This window comes from Lingula anatina, chromosome 4 (genome assembly GCF_051362555.1).
Source record: "Lingula anatina isolate TDL-2025a chromosome 4, LinAna3.0, whole genome shotgun sequence".
NCBI classification, from domain to species: domain Eukaryota; kingdom Metazoa; phylum Brachiopoda; class Lingulata; order Lingulida; family Lingulidae; genus Lingula; species Lingula anatina.
Window position 1 is genome coordinate 21,796,996 of NC_141770.1, and position 22,718 is coordinate 21,819,713.

Here is a 22,718-nt window from a genome sequence, read left to right on the forward strand (position 1 = left end):
TGGCTGTTATTTATATAAACAAGTGTTGCACTCAACTTTCCTCAAAAGAAACAAGGTTTTCCTAATTGGTAAGGCCTAGGCCCTCTGAGAAAAAAGAGGATCTGAATGTTTTCTATCTTACGTGTGTATTACAGAAACTATGTTTCGCCAACCTGTGCTATCTCCACATTGAATGCTCTGATGACAAATGCAGCTGACCTGTAAGACTCTGGCAGTAAAAGGGTACACAGGAAGTTTTCATAGTCATGTTTTCTGAAAGTGCAAATATAAATTCATAATACCAAAATTCTTCATTACAATTTATCAAACTATAGTATACTACCCAGTAGTAAGGGATTACTTTATAAGTGTAGTGCCAGACGCAGGGTAGAACCGTCCTGATAGCTCAGGCAGTAGAGCACTCGCCCTGCTTGCAAGAGGTCCCGGTGTGGCGTGTACCGCTCGGAGCGTGAACCATCCATTCTGCTCATGCACACAAAGCGCATGCAAATCTTTGAGACATCCGGAGTGTACAGTCGGTCACTATAGAGTCATCAATACATTCTTAGCCTTTAATAAACATGCGCTGTTGAGAACATACTGCAAATTCAAACATAATCTTTAGAAGTATTCATATCTTATAGATGTTCACCTCTACTGCAATTTCCCTCAGGTGGCCATATCAACACACTAGCCTAGTAAAATAAATACTAAAATAGTAGCCAGCAGCTGAATAAGGACGGTCCGTCCACGGTAGGTTCATCCATGCATCGAACTGTACTGACGCTGATTCTCTATCAAAATTATCAATTAACACATAAATTTTATCCCCATCATAGTAAATGTATAATGAGGTAGGAAATGAACTAGCCGAAGATAACAGTGCAGCAGGTGAATAACAACGGATCATTCATGGAACGGCTCATACACGCGTCTGCTGCATGTACAATCGGTCAGGACGGATGGTTCACGCAGAACGGACCGTACACATGACACCGGGTTCAATCCCTGGTCTGGCTGGTGATTTTTTTCTACACTCTCCCAAAAAGGCGCTACATAATCATTGGTAATGCATATGGTATTAGCAACCACAATTGCTGCAATCAATAGATAAGATACTTTTTTATCTGAACACAACGACATTACTGCACTACAATAAAAGTGCAAAGTAAGTATAAAAATAATAATATCACCCTCATGATTATCTTAAACAAATCTACCGATTACACAAGCAACAAATACATGTACTTCGAACAACCTAATCCATTTAACAGGCTTAATGTAAACACTTCCTGTCATAATTTTTTTTTTTAACTGGAATCTTCATGTGTCCATCAAAAGTTTGCACCCACAACAAAAATGTTTCGTAACAATTTTTTTACAAATACAACATACCTAACCAGATCAACGCAGTAACTTTCATCGCTATTTGAAGAATACGTTCCACTCGATCTCTTCGAGTAACTGCTCCCAGGTAGTGAAAAGCGTTTTTTCACACAATTACTTAAAATCACTGCAGTTGTCCGATCGGCGAAACTTTTCAAGGGCGCCGCCATGTTAGCATAAATTTCAGTCTCATTTCATAAAAGATCGAGACGACCTTGATCATGTGATCAGAAACGGCACAAAATGGAAGCCGATGTACACGTTCACACTTCCTTGCTTTGCTACTTAATTTTATTGTTAAGTGCGGTTTTAGCAAATATAGACAGGTGAGTTTTTATTTACACAAGTATTTCATGAGTTGTTTTTGGTCAGTGTAACAGAAATCTTAGGGCTGGGAGAAAAAAGTCTGTGTTGATATCACTGCACCCACTGTCTTGGTTCAGTGGTTGGCTGTGAGTTACAGTAATAAATAGTACTACACGTAGTAGGGGGACCGGCACTGGTAAAATATTGTGTACTGTCGAGTTCATTGGTTATATCCTGTGGAAATGAATGCTGATTAGCAGAAAGGTGTGTGCATTGCTTTCATTTAATGAGCCTTGGGACCAATTAAGCATTACCTAGCTCTGACTCTGATTGGCTGCAGTGCCTGCATTTGCTGCAGCACCTTTAATTTAATTTCCAAACCCCTACCTGGTATTGAGTTTAGGGCCCAATCATCATGGATATGCCTGTGAATGTGTATTGGGCCCCAGGTTGATTGAAAGGGTGGAATATGGAAAACCCCATCAAATCTTATACCTCAACTTTTATTTAATATTGACAAAGAAATCTATAATAAAAAGACATGCAATATGTATTTCCCAGTAACACTCAGCTGTCTTTTTTTCCATTCCAGTGATACAGATACTGATCTGCTGGACTTGTTGGTACCATACCAAAACCTGCATGGCCCAAGACATTCCCATCGATACGTCAGAGACTGTCAGCCTTACAAATACAAAAATGTGACACATGAAACATTTAAACCTACTTCTGCCATAAACTCATCCAAACCACTGATATCAGTCAGACAATTCGTAAAAAGTGATGACAAACATAGGTATGACTTTGACCGTGACCACTACATCTATGGTCATTATGCTGTGATACAAGACCCCCTTAGGACGTTTTCTGTAGTCGAGCCAGGGGGGCCAGGGGGGTGCATGGATGACCACTGGGTGAGGGTGACCACTAAGGACTCTGCCAGGACAAAAAATTGTGTGGTAGCTGCTAATGCTGGGTTTTTCAATACTACAAATGGGGCGTGTTTAGGTGAGTTGTAATTTCTATTCAAGAATGTTGCTTATTAAGAAAAGCTTAAAAGAGGCACATGTAAGATTTACCTTTATTTTATTTGTATGATGATAATTTGTTCACTCTTACATATAGGGTATTAGTGATTGGCAATGCTTCAGTTCAATAGAACACTTGATAAAGAATAATTAAAAGCTACAGCTAGTAACTATAATTTGTCTTTAAATATCAAAACCTAAGCCTAGATTTTTTGCTTTGAAGATTTATATCTTGTATACTTATTATTCACCTAGTTGCTGTGTGGTGTTCAATTGTATAATACAGAGTTAACATAGTTCAAATAAGCTATGACATTTCAAATCATTCCTTTTTCTGACCATTATGTGTCCTATTGTTTCAGGTAATATCATCAGTGATGGAAGACTTGTACAGAACTCTGGAGGAGTGCAGAATGCACATTTTGGTATTAAGAAGGATGGCAGCTTGTTCATTGGGTAAGTGATGCCTTTAATGATATTTTTAACTCAAACAATGGTATCACGTAGCATATATATTTATAAAATACTTAATAGCCTCTGGTCTTCAGTAGGAGAATATTTCAAAAGCTACAATTGTCCCTTATTATAAATTGTTTATTTTTTGTTTTTTCAATTTGGTGCCAGATAACTTAACTGCCATTGTTTCAAGATGTGCTAAATGTTTTAACAAAGAGAAAATGAGCAGCAATCAGGATGATTCAAAAGATAGACCCATTTGGCTAGAAAATGTCCCTTCTGAATTAAAATTTGGTTTTAGACTAGGTTCTATGCCATTTCTCAAGTTAGGTCTACTGAGGCAAGTAAAAATGTCCACCTTTTCAGAAAAAGACCCTATCCTTTGAAATCTCTGTCTACAGACCTGTGTGAACTTAAAGTAAGATACTAGTATATATCACCAGTATACACCTGAATTATATAGCAACTAAGGTTTTATAGTCGGGCACATCCATCACGCAAAGTTTTTAAAAGTATGCTTTTAATTGTTAATATAATATTTTATTAAGGTACCTTCCAGAGTATGAGGTTCTGCATGGAGACTTTCAGCAGCTGGTTGGAGGGGTTTTATGGCTCCTTAGAGATGGCGAGTCATACTTGACAGAAAGCATAGCTGCTGAATGCCAGGACACAGAAGAAACTGGTAAAACCAGAGTTTGGATATTATTTTTGATTTATGAATAACTAAAAGGTGATGTTAATCTGCAGTGGAACTGTTCATATCCCACGTAACTTGGACTGAACTGAAATGATTTGTTACAAAATTTGTTTTCCTTAGTATAATGTAAAACTGTTACAGTGTAAATTTTGGCAGCATGAATTTGCCTTCTGATGTTGCTTATGCATTTATACTTAACAGATATTTGTGCACAATACAATATGCTGGGTCATTTTTCAATCTGAAATTGTATTTAAAAAACACTTGTCCAGTAGGCTACAATTTGATGGACATTAAAATGTGCAAGCCACATTTTTTTCATTAACTGTTGCATTTGTTTATTTTAAAAAAAGTAACCTCACCTATACTAAATGTACTAATTGGTACTGTGGATTCTTGTCTGTTACCAGTGCATGCAGAGTCTGTTTAACACATAAATCCTTTTTTATTGTCACTGGGACTTTCAGATTCAGTATGTAATAATACGAGTGCCTGGTTTATCCTAGGTCATTTTATGCAAAGTCTAATGTATTTATTTAATTTTTAAAAAATTGCCAGGAACCCTGAAAACATTTGCAGAGGTCCAGTCTGCCAGAACAGCACTGGGACATGATAAGGACGGGAATGTTGTCATAGTACAGGCTGAAGGACAGACTCACCATAGAGGGTAAGATGAAAGAGCATATTTACATCACACATACTATTAGGTCATTTAAGCTTGTATTCAATTTTTCACCAAATGCTTGAAGATTATTCACACTGTGTGTGTGTGTGTGTATGTGTGTGTGTGTGTATGTGTGTGTGTGTGTGTGTGTGTGTGTGTGTAATCTCTGTGTGTGTACATGCCTCAGTGCAGTTGTTGGATATGTGTGTGTGCTGTGTGTATACAGTAAGTGCATGAGCAGGGGGGGATTGATATTATACATTAATAATTTGTAATAGACTTACTAGTCTTGCTACTCTCCACAAGGAAACTTGATCAAAGTTTTATTTTACCTTTTTTCAGCCAAAATATGTCTATCTTACTAGCTCACAATGCCTCATCATCATCCTCAACAATTTCCAGAATGGTTTATCATTTCTTTTATGATAAGAAAATTATGCATTACATGTGAATCAAACACTTGTTTTTCAGCATGAGTCTATATGACTTCACAGAGTTTTTAAAAAGCCTAGGTCTAGTCAATGCAATCAATTTAGACGGTGGTGGATCAGCTACTTTCGTAGTCAATGGATCTTTGAGCAGTTATCCCTCAGACAAATGGTGAGTTTATATACAGGAATGGAACATGTGGTATTTTGCGTTTTACATATAATCCTCCATTCTCTGAGATAATGTTTAAAACATTGCTTGGTTTTGTAATAAAAGTTTAAAACAGCAAATTGTCACTAGAGGAAGATTATTTTTCACATAATTGTGGATTTTTTTACCATGTCCCTGATGCATTCTTGTCTTTAGCATTTTGCAGTATGTACTAATGGGTTTCTGTTCTGGCAGTTGTCCTTCTTTTTCAAATGTTTATGCAGTAGCAAATCACTTTTATTAGCCATTTTTTTTAGAAAGGATGTAGACTTCTTGTGAAAAGAAACATGTATATAATGCTATCCAGAGCACAGCAAAATTCTTAAAGAGGCTATAGTAACACTGTACACAGAGTACAGTGACTGCAAATAGCATTTCAGCATTCTTGAAACATTTTATTATGAAATTTACCTAGTATTTAACTGAATGTTATTGTTTTTACAGTCCAGACAACCCAACATTTGGCTGTGAAAGAAAAGTGTCAACCATTGTATGTGCCCACGAGCCTGAATGTCAACCATCCCATAATTGCAGTGGTCATGGAAACTGCGTGGGGGGTATTTGTATTTGTGACGAATATTGGATGGGACCATCATGTGACCTGCTGATGTGTGGGGTTCACAACTGTAGTGGACAGGGAGTGTGTACAGAATGTAAGTTGACAGTTGCATATTAGGTTTTTTTCTCATGATATGATTAATAATATTTCTGGGCACACGTGGTTGAAAGGGGCATGCTAGCTGGTGATGAAAAATTAATGTTATATTGTTATAAAAATAGTTGATATTTTTAAAATGAAGCATTTGTCAAATTTCTTTAGTATATATTATGGTTAATATGTGTTTACCATATTAAGTATATGCTGCATAGGCCCTTTCAAATTAGGTTGAATTAATTAATTATTATTTTTTAATTATTATTGTTTTTTATTTTATTTATTTTATTTATTTATTTATTATTATTTATTTTTTTTTTGTAAATATCAATTCACAGGTAAAGGGGTGGAAAAGTAGATATATTTTGAGTGGTTATTACTAACTTACATTTTTGCCTTTTTTTCCAGCTGGTTGTGACTGCCATAAAGGTTGGCTTGGGGAGCAGTGTAATGAGCCATGCACAGAACATAGATATGGCTATCAATGCTCAGAACAGTGCAGGTGCCAGAACAATGCCACTTGCAGTCCTGTAGATGGCAGTTGTGTATGCAAGCCAGGCTACACTGGTCTTTTTTGCTCAGAAAGTATGTAATAAATGTTAGATTGAACAGCTTTCAAATTTTTTTCATTTCCATTAAATGGTATCTTTGTCAAAGATAAAAAATTTAAAACCTTGTAAACCAAAAGTCCCATTTAATGTTTAAGTATAGCATAATTATTGATTTAGTCAAAGAGGGGAATATGTCCACAAAAAAAAAGTTTCACCTATTGCGTGTTTTTTTTCTTATAGACAAAGTTTTTCCAGTCATTTTTATCAACATGATGATTTTAATGATGATACTTTTTGATCTGTTTTAATTTTCAGTAGCGATTCTGTATACTAAAAAAAAATGCAAAATTATAATACAAAATGATTTATGAGGCATTTGCAGGTACTGTTTGGATTATTGTCACAGTGTTTTTGTAACCTATGGTAAGATTTTGTTACACATGGAACTTTTAATTGTTCCAGAATGCCCCTATGGGTTTTATGGAGAGTCATGTAAGAGCTTGTGTTACTGTGAGGACAGTTGCTCCTGTAACCACATAACTGGGGAGTGCAATATTACAGCTGATGTGGATGCTGACTTATTACAAGGTAAGATAAGATACCTTTTCTCTTCTCTGTGTGTGTGTGTGTGTGTGTGTGTGTGTGTGTGTGTGTGTGTTTGTGTGCCCGTCACTATGTTCATGTGTGTTGGGTATGTGTATTTTTGAACCTCTGTGTGTGTGTGTGTGTGTGTGTGTGTGTGTGTGAGAGAGAGAGAGAGAGAGAGACTCTGTCTGTTTGTGTGTGTGTAAGAGAGAGAGAGAGAGAGAGAGAGAGAGAAAGAGAGAGACAGTAATTATCTCATTATAAATCATATTATTTGTTTGTTTTATAGTTGGAACCTGTCTTGCTGAATCTCGTATTCGAAGGGAACATTTAGTGAAAGATCAGTCAGAGCAGCTGAGGTAGGTGTTTGTATTTATTTTAAAGATATACATTTACCTGCTGTGTCCAAAGATATTCTAATGATGCATGTACCTTTACAGATTGCTTTCAAGATCACAAGCTTTTAGTTTAGAGAATGTTAACCAGGGATTATTCTCGAGTTCATGAAGAAGAGAATTCACAAACTGAATAAAGTAGTTTTTGTATAGATGGACAATTTCTTGTATTGTGTTGGCCAATTTTTTTAAAAAAAATTTTTTTAAATCTGTATCACTATTTATCTTGCTTAATATGAATTGTTTCAGTACCACTTATCTTGATTTTTATCTTAATTTTTTTTTGTATAATATTAGTGATGATGCCTGTCTCACTGTCTAATTTTTTATATCCCTTGTGTCATTTCATTGTTCACTGTCTTGTTTATTTATTTTTTCATTTGTTTATTTATTCAATTTGATATCCTTGCTCTTTTTTTTTCCAGTCAGCTTCTGCTTAGCGTAGTCATCCTTTCCATCCTAGCTGCCACCAGCATCATCATCAACATATCTCAGGTTTGCTTTTATGCAGTATGCAAAAAGACTAAGACTTATAAATACCATAAGCTTAGGCGTATACCCAAAGACTACTACATGGACAGTGAGGATGGGGATGATGAGGAAGAGGAGGATGAGGAGGATGAGGAGGAGGAACTGGATGAGAGTGTCACAGAGACTTCTTTTTTAACTGGAGGTTCAAAATTCAATCATAATCCCAAGTCATGAAAGCCAGTTTCAAAGATTCAGATTGAGAGGAGTAAAAAAAAAAAAGTATATATATAAAGAGAGATAGGAGGAGTGTTGGGGGGAGAAAATAAAACACACGGAGGATGACAGTCAGGGTAGTATTGTAACTTTTTACAAACCAAGGGGAGGGGGGTTATTACAGTAAAATTTTACTGTTTAGAAAGTTAATCTGATTTTTTTCTTCTTTTTCAGTTCAGAATCCATTGCAATCTGCTGTTTCATTGAGATTGACTTTTTCTTTTCCATGTAATTGTTATAATTTTAAAAAAGCAAAACAGAGATTTTTAAATTTAATAAGTTATGTTGAGACGAGCTTTGATATATAATTAATGAGTCCACGTATGACGCAATGCTAATTTGCCAGGTGTACGTTTCTCCTACAAATTCAGTATCATTGTACACACCATGTAAATGTAGGTATATGTGGGCAAATGAGAATACAAAACACTGCAAAAATATCATTACAACTTTCATCTCATCATGGTAATAGTGCATGTCCAAATCATCTAGAAATCCAAGTAAATTTTCAGTTAATATTTGACATAAAAATTCATGTTGTTCGGGAGTTTCACTAAAATATGCTTGTCAGGCTAATTACTTTGAAGGCACTGTGAAAATTATTTAAATTTCCATATTAAAATTATATTAGTGATCCAATTTCCATTCTTTATAATATTTTCTGATTATGATGCTAATTCATTTAAGTGCAATATTTTATGAAATACTGGTACTTGTTGTATGCTGTGGTTGCATCTGGCAGTTTTTAATTGTAAATCATTATTGGAGTTACAGACTGCTGTCTAATTTTATATTCCAGGAAAGCCAGTTGTGAAATTCATTTTTTTCTGAATCAATTTTTATGGTGCAAGGTCTCAGCACATTACACACAAAGAAATTTTTCTTTTTGTTTTACGTATCTTGTCTTAGAATTTTTCTTAACGAGTCATGTTACGTTGTCTTGTGGTATTTTTTATTTTTATGTCATGATTAAACGAATTCATACCAGACATGAGCTTTTTCTGTGGAAAAGTGGAATTACGCTTTTTTTAATTCAATTCTGATGGTTTCTGAGATTTGTCAAGGTTAACACTAAGTGTTGGGCCCCATGTTAAAAAAAATTATTTTGAACCTAGGCTCATGTCTGCCTACCTTCAAACACCTTAACGTAAATCTTGCTTTAAAAAAGAAACTTACAGCAATATTACTTGTTAATAAAAAGGGGGTGAAATGATGCCACGAAGACAAATTTATGGGCATATTCATTTTTTTCGTAAGGCAATGGCATTTTATTAACAAACACTGCCTGAATATTTAACCATCACGTGCATCTAGTTAAACTACTCCACTCTTATTTGTAAGGTCGTTATCTTGAAAATGGCATGAGGGGCTGATATCATACTTTGAATCATTTTTCCTCTAGTCAACCGGTTTAGTGTAACTAGATGAGATATGATACATTTTGTTAGGAAATAACAAAACATACTTTGCTTAAACAAAAACCAACAAAAAAACGTAGTTATGCCACGTATACAAATTAAGTTTATACCGTTTAAGTGCGTGTCACGACAAAACGACTACAATATCTTTATTAGAATCCAATCCATATAAAATTAAAGATATATATATACAGAGATTCACTAATTTCCTCGTGATATTATCAATCATACCATCCATCAAGCCACTAACCGATTCATACAGTTATTCATACTCATACACAAAGCATGCTACATGTAATTCGGTAGATAAGATAAACGTGATAACTGTTGGTTTAAACCAGTAGCCATTTCTCTCTTCTATTAAAGCAGATAAGGTATTTCATTTAATTGGACGATTGCCGATTTCACGTGCGTCAAATCAACGACCGCCACAAAGACCTTATTCCTTTGGTTCCTTTTTTTTTCACTCGCTTTATCAGAGTTTGATGATAAACATGGCGCATACTGGTTGACATACGTGGGAATTTATTTCTTCGTGTGGGTCATTTTTTTTTTTTTTTTTTTTTTTTTGTATTTTCAGAGGTCACTATTGTAAAGCATTTTGTATAATCCAAATTATTAACTCTCACTGAATCGATGAGAAATTATCGGGAACAATCATGTTTCTACATATAAATGTATTATCTTGGCCAAAGCAAATCAGTTTCAACCTTTGACTAAACACATACATGTAGTATGTTAGCGTTAGTTCAGTTATACTTTACAATAAGTAATAAATGGAAATGATATTCCAGGTTTTGTTTAGAACCATTATGCCGGAAAAATGTCATACATTTTCCCTTAACCTAGGTCACAGCAAATTACCGCCAACAACATAAGCAAAATATAATGTAACTTTATAAACTGGAGAGTGAGGCTAAAATTTCATGAAATACGAAATAAGTCTTCGAGACTTAGGTTGAGTCCATTCTTTCTTTTACTTTAGCCAAACTACACGAATAACATGCCTCTACCTTTTCCATTTCTCATTCTTTTTAAATATACTACACGCATAATAAATATGACATTCATTCCTAACGTTCAAAAAAACACACTGAAATTGACGCTTCACCATATATGTTAATAGAACTTTGTTCGATTTCATTACACGTAACAACACATCATTTGTTCCCTTCACTCACAACACATAGAATCACTCGCATTACATGATAATGCAGGGGACCTTATCTTTAATTCATTTTAATCTGACCGTGGTACAGAATTTCTCGGGTACCCCGAGGGTCTACCACTGGTAGTGCCATATAAATCTGTCCGAGTAAATAACTGTGCATCTGCATACTGATAACTTAACTGCAAATTGACCGCCGAGTTCCATTCAGTCTTTCGACGTGATAGCTAGTGAAAGCTAACATTATAATTATAATTTCTCTGGCTGTAGCGCACGGAATATTTGCAATGTGCGCTCCACGCCTTTCTCGGGGGCAGAACCTGCAAGGCTTTGCTGTTAACGGTCTATCGCTTTTACTAAGAATAAAGTTTTAATTTCCTTAACGGTAGTCAAACTTGCAGATTGAAAACAATGTTAATTTCTTAACAAAAATAAAACTATAATTACATTTTTTATTATTAAATGTAAATATTCTATATTTCCTATTATTTATATCAAATCTGCCAATGAAACTTCAGTGCTTCAGGGATCATTATCATAAAAAACGGAACCAACAAGCCCACTGAGAGTCAGGGTGACGTAACGCCTCGTTCCCTCACCGTATCAGTATTAATCGATACCTAGGGCATTCAGGTAACTCAAAATATTTGCCTAAAATACCGTTGTGTGGGTCTGCCGCACACATAGATATCTGATAAAACTGTGATTATTGTGATCAATCAGTGCGATTATCATTAGGGGGTTATGATAACGATTTCATTTGATTAGCGCGCAGGCTATATGGCAGTCCAGACATAAACTGGCAGAATCAGCATGACCCCCCCTTCCCTAGTTAAAGTGCTCTGGTGGTGCTTAAGTCATTTATTAATATATATTTATGTCGCTTTGTTAATGTAGTAGCAATCTAGGGATTGCACTTGAAAAATTTTCTTTTCAGACTCTTCAACAATTCTTTCACAATAAGAAAAATACAGAACCAGTGATATGAGCGACCGCTTTATGATTCTTTCACAAAAGTTCTTTTGAAACTTTTTTCCTCTAAAAAGATCGTGTCACCCTATATGGAGGGATTCTCTACATTCTCTACCGTACGATTTCTGCAGCAAAAGAACCAAGGGGAATGCAGCGTTTTACTGATAAAATAGGGTGGACCATTAATACGCCACCAGTTTAGAAATTAGGTCGTAGCACAAAATAATATTTCACCACAGTAACGTTTGATGCTCTAGGCCTACAGTGAGATCGCGCGCACACAGAGGCATGCATATACTGGATAATACACCTATCTAATCACTTTCACTGATAGCGCAGACGGAAGAATAGTTCTAGGTTCTCATGTGAACTCCGTCACTTCGTCTAAACTTACCCTGAAATTTGTTGTCGATATGGGTTTGTCCATGCCAAAATAACAACAACGCGCACCACTCTCAATCATGTACCAAATACAAATAATCACTAGTTCTTCACATGTAGACGTTTCTACAGAATATAAGTTTTCCGAGGACAAAAATGCCTACATCTCAGCTAAAAGTGAATCCTGCATCCGGTCTAAAAATAAATAAATAAATAAATAAATAAATGCGTACATTACACCGCTACATCCTGTGAGGACTTGTCGCTGTGAAATGCATCGGAATAATGTCATCATATATAGCACTTCCACAGGTTGTTGACGCATCGTTTTTCGTATCCGGTGAGGCAGTAACGAATGCCCCATTTTGATGACCAACGTCCTCTCCCTCTCTTGTGTTAATGGGTAATAACATATCACCCGACGAATCTGTTGTAAATACTGCTTCTTTCTCCTCGTTTGTCTCTTTGTCTGCTCCACTGATCGTCGATTGCTTAACACGCCAAGCGCACATTGAATAAAAAAGTGTTTTCGTCGCATGACAGCAACGCTGTGGTGCTGTCTTAATTCGGTAGGAATGTCGCCTGCTCCTTAGCCTTTCCTCAACCTCCTGGAATTTGGATAATATGTGAACCTTTATAGGAATTGCTTCTCTGCTCTCGTCTTCTAGACGATGAGAAATGTTTCGTTTTAAACGTCCGTTTCTTCTGATGATGAAAAATGCAGCGACTGACACGCACGCACACGCTCCTAACAGTACCACTACGATTGCCCACACTGGTATCGTGATTGTTGAGGCTCCCTTTGAACCGTCGGGGTAGGGGTAGATCTGGCAATCGCTGTAATCCTGCAGGAAAATCTGAGAACCTTTCAGCGGAGCTGGGGAGCTACAGGCATACTCCGCTGGGGACGGCCACAATTCGTCTTTTCCTTCAGCAGAACTTGAATTCAACCAAAATACAAACGATGCCAAATCGCAGTTGCATTCAAATGGATTATCACGAGCGTCAAAGGTCCTGAGACGGTGCAGTTTGTCTAAAGCGACTCCGCCAATTGTAGCGATGAGATTATGGGATATGTTCAGGTGTTGCAAACCCTGGATCTTAGAGCTGACAATCGCTTGAGGAAAAGTCTTTAATTTATTTACACCTAGATTTAATATAGTAAGATTGTCGGTGCCAGTGAAAGCGTGATCATCAAAGTATTCTATCTTATTGTTTTGTAACCGCAGAGCTTTCAAATGTGCCAGATTTCTGAATGTCGAACTTATTAGTTGCAGTTGATTACCTGCAAGATTAATGGATTTAAGATTTTTAGTCTCCGTAAATACGTCATCCGACAGGCTGCGTATCGTGCTTGATTGTAGGTCAAGGACGGTCAAGTTCTCTAGTCCTTGAATCATTTCTTTGGTCAAACTATCCACGTAAACCTCGGGCAAAATTAGGCTCTTCAGATTATGAAGATCTTTGAAGGATCCATCCTCGATGGACGCAAGAGAGTTATACCCACCGTCTAAAAACTCCAGACTTTGAAGACCGTGGAATGAATCTTTTGTCAGATATTTCAGATCGTTTTCATTGAGCAGTAACGTTTTCAGTTTACGCAGGTAACGAAGAGCTGACGAAGGAGAAAGATCATGAATCAGATTGTTAGATAAATCCAAGTATTCCAAAGACCGAAGTCTGCCAAGCGCTGTAGGAATGTCCCTGAGGCGAGCAGCACGAAGATTGAGCGATTTTAAGGATCGCAAGCCATGGAAAGTTCGGTCATTTATTGACTCTAAGTAGAAACTGAAGGATAAATCCAAGTGCTCTAAAGTTGAAACGCAGGTGAAAACTCCAGCTCTGAGCGACTTGACAAAGTTATGAGCCACAGATAAATTTTTGATCTGCGTTGATTGCAAGTTGCAGAAAGTCGATGGCGTTAGATAGGTCAGTTTGTCGTGAAAATTACGAAGAGATAACGACTTGATTTGGGAATCACGGAGACCGTAGAGAGAGAGGGCTATTTCCGATTCTGAGAGAGCGTTCTGGTCAAGAATAACAGTTTCTAGCGTCTCTATTTCCTTGAATGCGTACGCCTGAATGTAGGAAATCCCATTGTTCGTCAAATTCAGTAAACGTAATCGGGTTTCTTTCAAACCAATGTGAAATTTTATGTCAATTGTTTTAATTTTGCTTCCTGTTAGAGAAAGATGCTCTAAATTTCTTAAAGTTGTAAATACTCTGAAATCCGCCCGGACCATGTGCGGTGAATTGTTCAAATACACCGCTCTCAGTGACGTAAGATTCGTAAACACGTCAGGAAGTGACGTCAAGTTGTTGCCCGACAAATCAAGAACTTCCAGGGACTGCAAGCCCCGGAAAGCCGTAGGCGAAATATAGCTTAACCTGTTATTGGCTAAAATGAGGCGCCGTAAATTTGTGTATTTCTGTGTTGAAAAATCGACAGGTGGGTCGATATCAGTTTTGGCAAATGGCATATCACGTCTACCTAAAGATGTGATTGAATTATCGCTCAAATCTAAGGTGGAGATGTCGTTCGGCAAATCCCCTGGCGGTGAGGTGAGTCCCCGTCTTTCACAGCGTGCATATTGCCCATCCGCTGTGCTGACAACCTCACAAATTTGGTTCCCTGAACTCAAGTTGAAAAGCACGGCAGTGACCAGAACAACACAGAGGCTGAGAGAATTCATACTAAATTGCAGCATCTTGACGACGGCTTAATACCATCCCTGTAATTAACATAAAGCAAAATTATTTAATGCCTTTTTGAGAGCTGAACGTTTTGATATAGATGCCGTAAAACACAAAATGGCCAAAATTACAAACGTCCTATTAATATATTTAAATATCACAAGTGATGATAACTACAAATCTAAAACAGAGTTAAAAAGCAGCATGAATATTTAAATATTAAATTTATGTTAAAATCACAATAAAGAATCCACTGCAACGCCACATTCGGAACAGTAGCAACCTCTTTGAGTTTGACAATGGACTGAAACGTATATGCATACTTGCTGAGACTAACTGATGGTTAGAGCCACGTCCAAATGAGGTGTTGGTCCATTTACTCAAGGGAACTGTTCCAATAATGACAAAGTGTGAATTATTACATAAATTACTTTACTTCTCAGACCATAATAACTCTAAAGTTAACGAATAGAAACTCTCTGACGAACCTGCTCCAGTTTGCGGTCGCTCAAAGAAAACCTCAAAATAAAGATATATCCAAGTTTTAGTCGAAAATTGAGCTAAACGACTGTGAAAGAAGCCCATCGCCAAAAATCTCAATGGCAAGAAGACTGCTATTTTGACAACAGGCCAATTAAATTTTATTGAATCCCACCTAAAGCTACTTTTGTTTTCATGCCAAATGTTAATTAATTGAATTTTTTGTTTTACCGTAATTACAGAATATTGCGTTGTTTGTTATCAACCACCCTTACTCACCATCAATCATGCTTAATGCTATGTCAAATGGTCTTCAAGTGGTTAAACACTGGTTGAAAAGTACTTCAGCGTCAACTCACGTTGTTCAACATTTGTTCTTTTATACACACGGTCTTATCTTGACAATGTACGTGGGCCTGTATCACCCCAGCTGCAGTATGCGAAGAGAAGGGATGTCCAAATTTGATCAAAACTTCACATGTCATGCCCTTCCATGTTAAATTCAGATAAAACAGAACGGCGAGGAGGCAAAGGGGTCAAATGAATCATATGGGTGCTGGGTAACGATAATTGCCATGTGACATTGCGTTTGCGTTGGGGATCAATTAAAGGTTCGTTTTTTATCTCAAAAATGTGGCTATGTGACCGAGGTGATTCAAACAAATATGACAAATATTCTGAATCGTTCGAACTTAAGTTAACAAGATTATTTATCAGTCAGCTTTATACATTTATCTGTCATGTACCTACATCACGTGTACGGATCATATTAATGTATTTTATTAGATAATTCTATAATTCCTATTGAGAGGGTACATCAAGTAAAATACCACGTACATATTAACAGCCGTCCTGTAAACTGAGTATTTCAGATTTTTTATGTTAAATCATCGATATTTGCCGTCAATCGATGTATTTTATAAAACAACACCAAACAATGTTATAAAATTTAGGCCGCGCGTGACGCGTCTCCCCTATGAGAGCCCAGAGGCAATTTGTGTTTGTCACGTGGTTTGGACCAGAGCCAAACGTTGTAAACACTATTTACACCTCGACTGCCTAATGAAACGGAAAAGTAAATGCTAATCGAAATGTCCATCCTGTTATTCATTCTAGAGAGCGGAGAAAATAATTTGTGGAAAAAAAAAAAAAAAAAAAAAAAAAAAATATATATATATATATATATATATATATATATATATATATATATGAAAAGATGTATATAAATGTGGAAGAAATGAACTGAGCCGCACTTTGATTCAAGTGAGCAGTTTGCAGGAGTACTATATGTTAAAGCACGTGCTGCAGTTGACTCAGACTGTTCCTTTCATCAAAATTGAGAAAAATCCTTTTCTGGCTAGGTGGAACTTACATCAACAACAGGGAATAATTGTTTTTGTATGACGGATAGCTTCGTTTAGTCATACCAAACTGCAACAGATATTACTAATTCAAATACTGGGAATCCGCGTCCAAATCTCTCTAGGTTGCTAACATTTTATGGTTGAAAAGCACATTAATTTAAGGACAGTGCAAATCATGATCTGAAAACAATAGGAATCGAGCGTTGAATAACGCCCCCCCCCCCCCCCCCCCCCCAAAGGAGCGCACCCGCAACTAAGCGTATTTCAATCATACTGTACTCAGATGAAATTTTCCTGTGATTATCAGGGGCTCTAACATTAGGATCACTACGTCATAACGTCAGAAAATGCGACAGAGGTCACTGTGAGTAATGTTCTATGGAGCAAATCGTACTGGGGTAGAGGTGGTTATTGCCAAATTTTCGAAAAAAAAAAGACTTCACTCTTCCTTGCACGTACGTATATGTACAAATGCAGGTGTGAATCGGGGGGTGGAAAGAGGGCCACTCATACCTCATACCCTAGGTTTAACCGAGACACCACTAAACCTGGGGCTTTTAAAAAAGATGGGGGTATATGGCGGTGTGGTGCTTGTAGTAGACTCAGTAATCGTCTTTCTTCTTTTTTTTTCAATTGTTAAATTAAACAGTGCTTTATCGGGACAAAGCATCGTAAAATGCCAATAGATTATTGAACAGCTTTCTATTGCATACTAATATTTACTTAAATCAGACATCTTAAGCCAGAACGTTTTTCCTGGCTCCTGCTATCTCTTGGATATTTTAGAAAAGAAAAAAATTAAACTGATTGAAGAAATAATGTAAATTTTGTATTGCTTTCCCAACCTTACCTTTCTTTTCGTTTTCGTGTCCTTAAGCCCCCTTTACACTGGACGGCGTCCTTTCTGCGTCCAGCAGTACGGCCCCATTTGAGAGTTAAAAAATTATAATACTTTACGTGCCGACAACTGGCCGATCATTGAACATTCATTCTGATACAAAACCAATGCTCCTGCCTCCTTATTAAGACCACAGCGATGCCAAATTTCATGGTCGCAGAAAGGACGCAGAAAGGACGCCGTCCAGTGTAAAGAGGGTATTGTGAGCCGCATGAACCGTCCCCGTGATTGAGTTATTCGAAATAGAGCTCGGGGAATTAAATGAGAGGTTGAAGTCAGCGCCTAAGCCTCTCGCCGCAGAAGTAAAATGTATTTAGAACTTAGCTAAAATGTCAGTCTTAGTACATTAATGGAAAAAAGCGAAGACGCGTCCAGTGCCGTTTTAAATAAAATCGTTTTTGGACTATAACCAAAGTAAGTAGATGGCTTGCTCGCAACTGAACTACGGGGCTTTATTCTCTTCACCAGAGGTCCCTCCTAGCTGCTACAAAATTGGACGTTTATTTTTGTAACAGTTAGAGGGGCCTTGGTTAAAGAATAGCTGGGTCAACAGGGGGAGCATGTAAAATTTCTCTATTTTCTCTCTATATATACTGACCACTTTACTTATGGTGTGTGCAATCAAATTGCGCACATTTCCTGTACATACATAGTAAGTCTTTTGACGGTTTTACTTAAAACGGCGATGAACACGACCTGGGGCGCATATCTACAAATACCTTAACTGGCTGTGACTTCCTATAATCAAATTAGCGCGTACGATATTGCGTACAGCCTCAAATCTTGGTAAGAATAACATGCAATATATTACCAGCAATTACTCCGTGTTGAGACTTCTAGTAAATGATCCGTCAGTACTCATCCAAAAACGCCACACTACGAAGTCGATCCCAATTAATGAAAAAATATAATCCAATTTCTCTATCACTTCTCGTAGCTACATGTACCACACCAGAGTGTTGAATGTGCAATACTAAAAAAATGGCGTGTTATGATTTCCCGCATCATTTCCGGTCCTCGGTGTCAATGTTTTGAGCAAACAGAACTTTATCTCAGTGAAAAGATTCGCAGGTAATAACGCCAGACACCAATGTGGTTTTATCAGTGATCAATGATCGCAGGGCGGGTAAAATTGAAAAGGCGACAAAAACGTCACGAATGAGGTGTTTGCTTACTAGTGAGATAAGCGGTTCACTTAAGGCAAACCCGAGGAATGGGATACTGATAGTAAGTCCTCCCCCCTCCCCATTGCACCACCCCATGAACATTCCAGTAAAAGCTCTTAAAACTATATGTTGTCGACAAAAATAATGTATTGCTCAATATAAAAAGTTTAGGGAAGAAACATACATGTACCTCTCTCTGTCTCTCTCTCTCTCTCTCTCTCTCTCTCTCTCACTCACACACACACACACACACACACACACATACTTGTCTATGTGTACCAACCGAGGACATCAGCACAACACCATACAACCGAGGACATCTTATTCCTTGGTTAAATCAAAATAAAAACATTCAATTTAGGGTAAAATCTATTCGAGTATGAATGTTATAAATTAATTTTTTATAAAAACTAATTTTTTGCTGACAAGAATTTTACATTCTAACCGAGGACACACACGGACACACACACGGACAGACACTACACATTACAACCGAGGACATGCATGCATCTACATGTAATAATGATTGTACTTTTAATGCAAAGCAAATTTTATATAGCGTTACTTTGCAGCAATTCACATTTTTATGAAATTCTTTCATATTTAAGGTAAATTCCAAAATAACACCAGAGGTGATGATTAAATGAACAGTTATACAATATTTAATGCTGGGCTTTGCCACTTTTTTAGAATTGAAGATTATGAGATAAAACATCAATTAATTTAGGAAAAGAAAAGATACTGATGAAATAAAATAAAATACCAAAGAAATTCGTTTTCAAACATTTTATTTTCATAATGCTTATTTTCTATTTAGCACTCTTTTATTATCATGAATTTTGTATTTTGATAACACAAAATGTCGTCCATTGGATACAGACTTGAACAGTACACAATTTTACAATTGAGGACATCATGCCAGCAGCACCCAAAATTGTGCTTTCTTCCAATTTGATGCAATATTATATAATGCTTAACAGCATAATGATCATCAATTTTTTATAATAAAATATTAGTATCATGAATATTCAGAAAATGTGACTAGCAAAGGTTTTCAGGTTCATGGAACTCCAAAGTCATACTTTGAAAATGCTAAATGTATACAAGAGAGCACTGTACTGAAATGGGTTTCTTTCCATTTTTAACTTTTTTTACATAAAATAATACAGTTTACTGCCATTTCACATGATCAACTAAGAAAATTGTTGAGATGGCAAAAATATCAATATAACAAGTTTAAATGTCCAATTTCCTCCATTACAAACATTGTGAATGATTGAATCTGACAAACTACAATGATACGAGTTCATTTCCACTTTTTTACACAATACAAGATAACAGGTTTACCACCATTTTTATATAATCAACTAGCAATATTGTCAAGACGCAGAAATTGTCAAACAACCCATTTTACATATCTAGTAAATTCAATAATGAGACTGTTTACATGCCTGACAATCAAATCTGAGGAAAACCACTTATATACAAATAAAAGCTGAAGTCCCTCAAAACTCAACCAATCAATCTTATTTTTAAATTTGATTTGTATATAGATAACATTGATCACTCTTGTGAGTTTAATGACAACAGGCCTATCGGTTCTCCCTGAAATGTGCTTACAGTGTTACTAATATGCTTTTACTAATAATCATCAGTTCTGTGAGTTTCATGAAAACATGCTTTAAGTTATTGGTTCTCCCTGAAATGTGCTTACAGTGTTACATATATGCTGAAAAAAAAAAAAAAAAAAAAAAAACAGCATAACATTTGAAAGAAAAGGGCCTGGTCATGCTGATTTTCAATCTTGATCATTCTTTTTAATTTACTAATAATCATCAGTTCTGTGAGTTTCATGAAAACAGGCCTATTGGTTCTCCTTGAAGTGTGTTTACAGTGTTGCATGTACACTGAAAAAAGGAGAAAAAAAATGCAAAACTTTTGAAAATAATCACCCCATTTCCTCCATTTTGAGACACTGTATTACACAGTACATGATAACATGTTTACCGTCATATTTATTTAATCAACTAGCAATGTTGTAAAGATGCAGAAAATTTCAGACAAACACTAACATATTTACATATCTAGTTAGTTCAATAACGAAACTGTCAACATGCCTGGCAATCAAATCTGAGGAAAACCACTTATATACAAATAAAAGCTGAAGTCCCTCAAAACTCAACCAATCAATCTTATTTTTAAACTTGATTTGTATATAGATAACATTGATTACTCCTGTGAGTTTCATGAAAACAGGCTTATTTGTTCTCCCTGAAATGTGAAAAAAAAAAACAGCATAACATTTGAAAGAAAAGGGCCTGGTCATGCTGATTTTCAATCTTGACCATTCTTTTACTTATAATCATCAGTTCTGTGAGTTTTATGAAAAGCCTACTCTGAAGTATCGAATAAAAGTACTGATGGAATAAAAGTACTGGGTGGAAAAAATCTCGAAATTTAATAAAAGTACTGGGTGGAAAAAACCTTTACACCGCTCCCCCCCCCCAAAAAAAAAAAAATGAAATAAATAAATAAAAGTAAAGAAGAAGAAGAGAAAGAAACAAGGCAGCAAAGCTGTCAAATGTACAGACAAAAACCAGAAAATAAAAACGCAGGAAATAGGATACTGTCAATTCTGATGAACTAATGTATTATGCTAACTGTAAATGCATAGCCAAAATCAAATTCTTATTCTGCATAACATTGGATTAGGATGAAAGTAAAATGTGTATCAAGCATTAGACTAAGTTCCCATACCTAGATCAATCTAACAGGATCAATCCAACTCCAAGGGGTTTCTCACTAAATTGCTTTCAGTTTAAGAGTCTTAGGATTCTGGCATGCCAGTTTCAGTAGGCGTGACAGACAACTAAGCCACTTACATTGATTGCAATTTAGCGAGAATTCCCATGGAGATAGATCGATCCACAGTTAGCGTGATAGGGTCTGGAAATAGTCCCTAAGGTGTCAGGCTGATAAGAGTTAAACTTTGGAAATGCCAGAATGAGGTACAGTAAAAATTAAACACAAAAAAAAAATTGCTTAAACTCATTAAAAAAAAAAAAAATATATATATATATATATATATATATATATATATATATATATATATATATATATATATATATATTTATATTATTATTATTATTATTAATTTTTTTTTTTTTTGCTGTATGTCAATCCTAAGAATCATTCTTGTAACTTAACAAAATACAGAAAATGTTACAAAGTAAGAGTACAGGGCTCCAGGCAGATGGGAGTGATAAGTCACGACTTGAAAATGCCAGTATAGCACTCTATAAACCTGCATTGCCTCCAAAACAGAAAACAATCACACTGGTTTTCAAACACAACCTGCACTTCTGTCTTATGAAACTTTTCAGTAAGTTTCAGTATCGTCAGTAACATGGTTTTCCCTTAACCGCTATCCTGGCAGCAGTGTCCAAAATAGGGTTTTCTTCAACTTTCATGCAATAAACCATAATACTTAACAGCATAATGACCATCAAATTTTTTATAAAAAAATAAAAGTATCATGAATATTCAGAAAATGTGATTTGGGAAGGTCTTCAAGGCCATGGAAGTTCAGAGTCACACTTTCAAAATGCCAAAATGTAAACAAGAGATAACTGTACTGAAATGATTTTCTTTCCATTTTCAACACCTTTTTTAAAACAAAATGATCAATAAACTGTCATTTTTAAATGTTCAACTAGGAAAATTGTTGACATAGGAAAACTATCAATAGAACAATATTCAATGTCCAATTTGCTCCATTTGCAGATGCTGAACATAGTGAATGATTAAATCTGACAAACTGCAATGATGAGTTCCTTTCCATTTATGATACTTTATTACACAATGCACAATATTATAACAGGTTTACCGTCATTTTTATATAATCAACAATATTGTTAAGAAGCAGAAAATGTCAAAACAACACTTTTACATATCTTATTAGTTCCATAATGAGACTGTTAACATGCCTAAGAATTAAATCTGAAGAAATAACAATTATATACAAAAATACAGAAAATGCACAGCACTTCTGGTGGATGGGAGTAAAAAAATCACATCTTGAAGATGCTAGTG

General features: G+C 36.0%; 3 protein-coding genes across 6 annotated transcripts in view; 1 reads left to right on the top strand and 2 right to left on the bottom strand.

Moving 5' to 3' along the window:
* The window catches only part of LOC106160539 (NADH dehydrogenase (ubiquinone) complex I, assembly factor 6), an 11,278-nt gene extending 9,739 nt beyond the window's left edge, over positions 1 to 1,539 (bottom strand). Inside the window, exons 1-2 of the mRNA XM_024076069.2 lie at positions 1,375 to 1,539; positions 153 to 252 (exon numbers count right to left, since the gene is read on the bottom strand). Coding sequence (XP_023931837.2) covers positions 153 to 252; positions 1,375 to 1,535 — 261 coding nt within the window. The 5' untranslated portion in view covers positions 1,536 to 1,539. The remainder of the gene's footprint in view (positions 1 to 152; positions 253 to 1,374) is intronic.
* LOC106160514 (N-acetylglucosamine-1-phosphodiester alpha-N-acetylglucosaminidase) lies at positions 1,536 to 9,074 on the top strand. Its single transcript, XM_087012228.1, has 11 exons — positions 1,536 to 1,691; positions 2,264 to 2,679; positions 3,062 to 3,155; positions 3,704 to 3,837; positions 4,411 to 4,519; positions 4,988 to 5,116; positions 5,600 to 5,808; positions 6,219 to 6,395; positions 6,824 to 6,949; positions 7,236 to 7,305; positions 7,767 to 9,074. Exons 1-11 carry the CDS (start codon positions 1,609 to 1,611, stop codon positions 8,044 to 8,046), a joined length of 1,827 nt encoding a protein of 608 aa, XP_086868354.1. The 5' UTR covers positions 1,536 to 1,608; the 3' UTR covers positions 8,047 to 9,074.
* Positions 9,075 to 10,297: 1,223 nt separating this feature from the next.
* LOC106160507 (toll-like receptor 2) lies at positions 10,298 to 18,561 on the bottom strand. 4 transcript variants are annotated; one of them, XM_087012220.1, is made up of 3 exons: positions 15,478 to 15,874; positions 15,207 to 15,237; positions 10,298 to 14,756 (listed from the first exon to the last, which is right to left on the bottom strand). In XM_087012220.1, the coding sequence occupies exon 3, from the start codon at positions 14,730 to 14,732 to the stop codon at positions 12,267 to 12,269; it is 2,466 nt and encodes an 821-aa protein (XP_086868346.1). In that variant the 5' UTR covers positions 14,733 to 14,756; positions 15,207 to 15,237; positions 15,478 to 15,874; the 3' UTR covers positions 10,298 to 12,266. The 4 variants fall into 4 exon arrangements, with proteins under 4 accessions (XP_086868346.1, XP_086868348.1, XP_086868349.1 ...); XM_087012222.1 differs by lacking the exons at positions 15,207 to 15,237; positions 15,478 to 15,874 and adding an exon at positions 18,272 to 18,561; XM_087012223.1 differs by lacking the exons at positions 15,207 to 15,237; positions 15,478 to 15,874 and adding an exon at positions 18,180 to 18,561.
* Between the last annotated feature and the right edge of the window lie 4,157 nt (positions 18,562 to 22,718).

Bases quoted from the DNA above. Each gene is read 5' to 3' on its own strand.
- LOC106160507 (XM_087012222.1), bottom strand. From the start codon at position 14,732: ATGCTGCAATTTAGTATGAATTCTCTCAGCCTCTGTGTTGTTCTGGTC.
- LOC106160514 (XM_087012228.1), top strand. From the start codon at position 1,609: ATGGAAGCCGATGTACACGTTCACACTTCCTTGCTTTGCTACTTAATT. The intron at 2,680-3,061 runs GTGAGTTGTAAT...CTATTGTTTCAG, and splicing joins TACAAATGGGGCGTGTTTAG to GTAATATCATCAGTGATGGA. The intron at 3,838-4,410 runs GTAAAACCAGAG...AAAAATTGCCAG, and splicing joins CCAGGACACAGAAGAAACTG to GAACCCTGAAAACATTTGCA.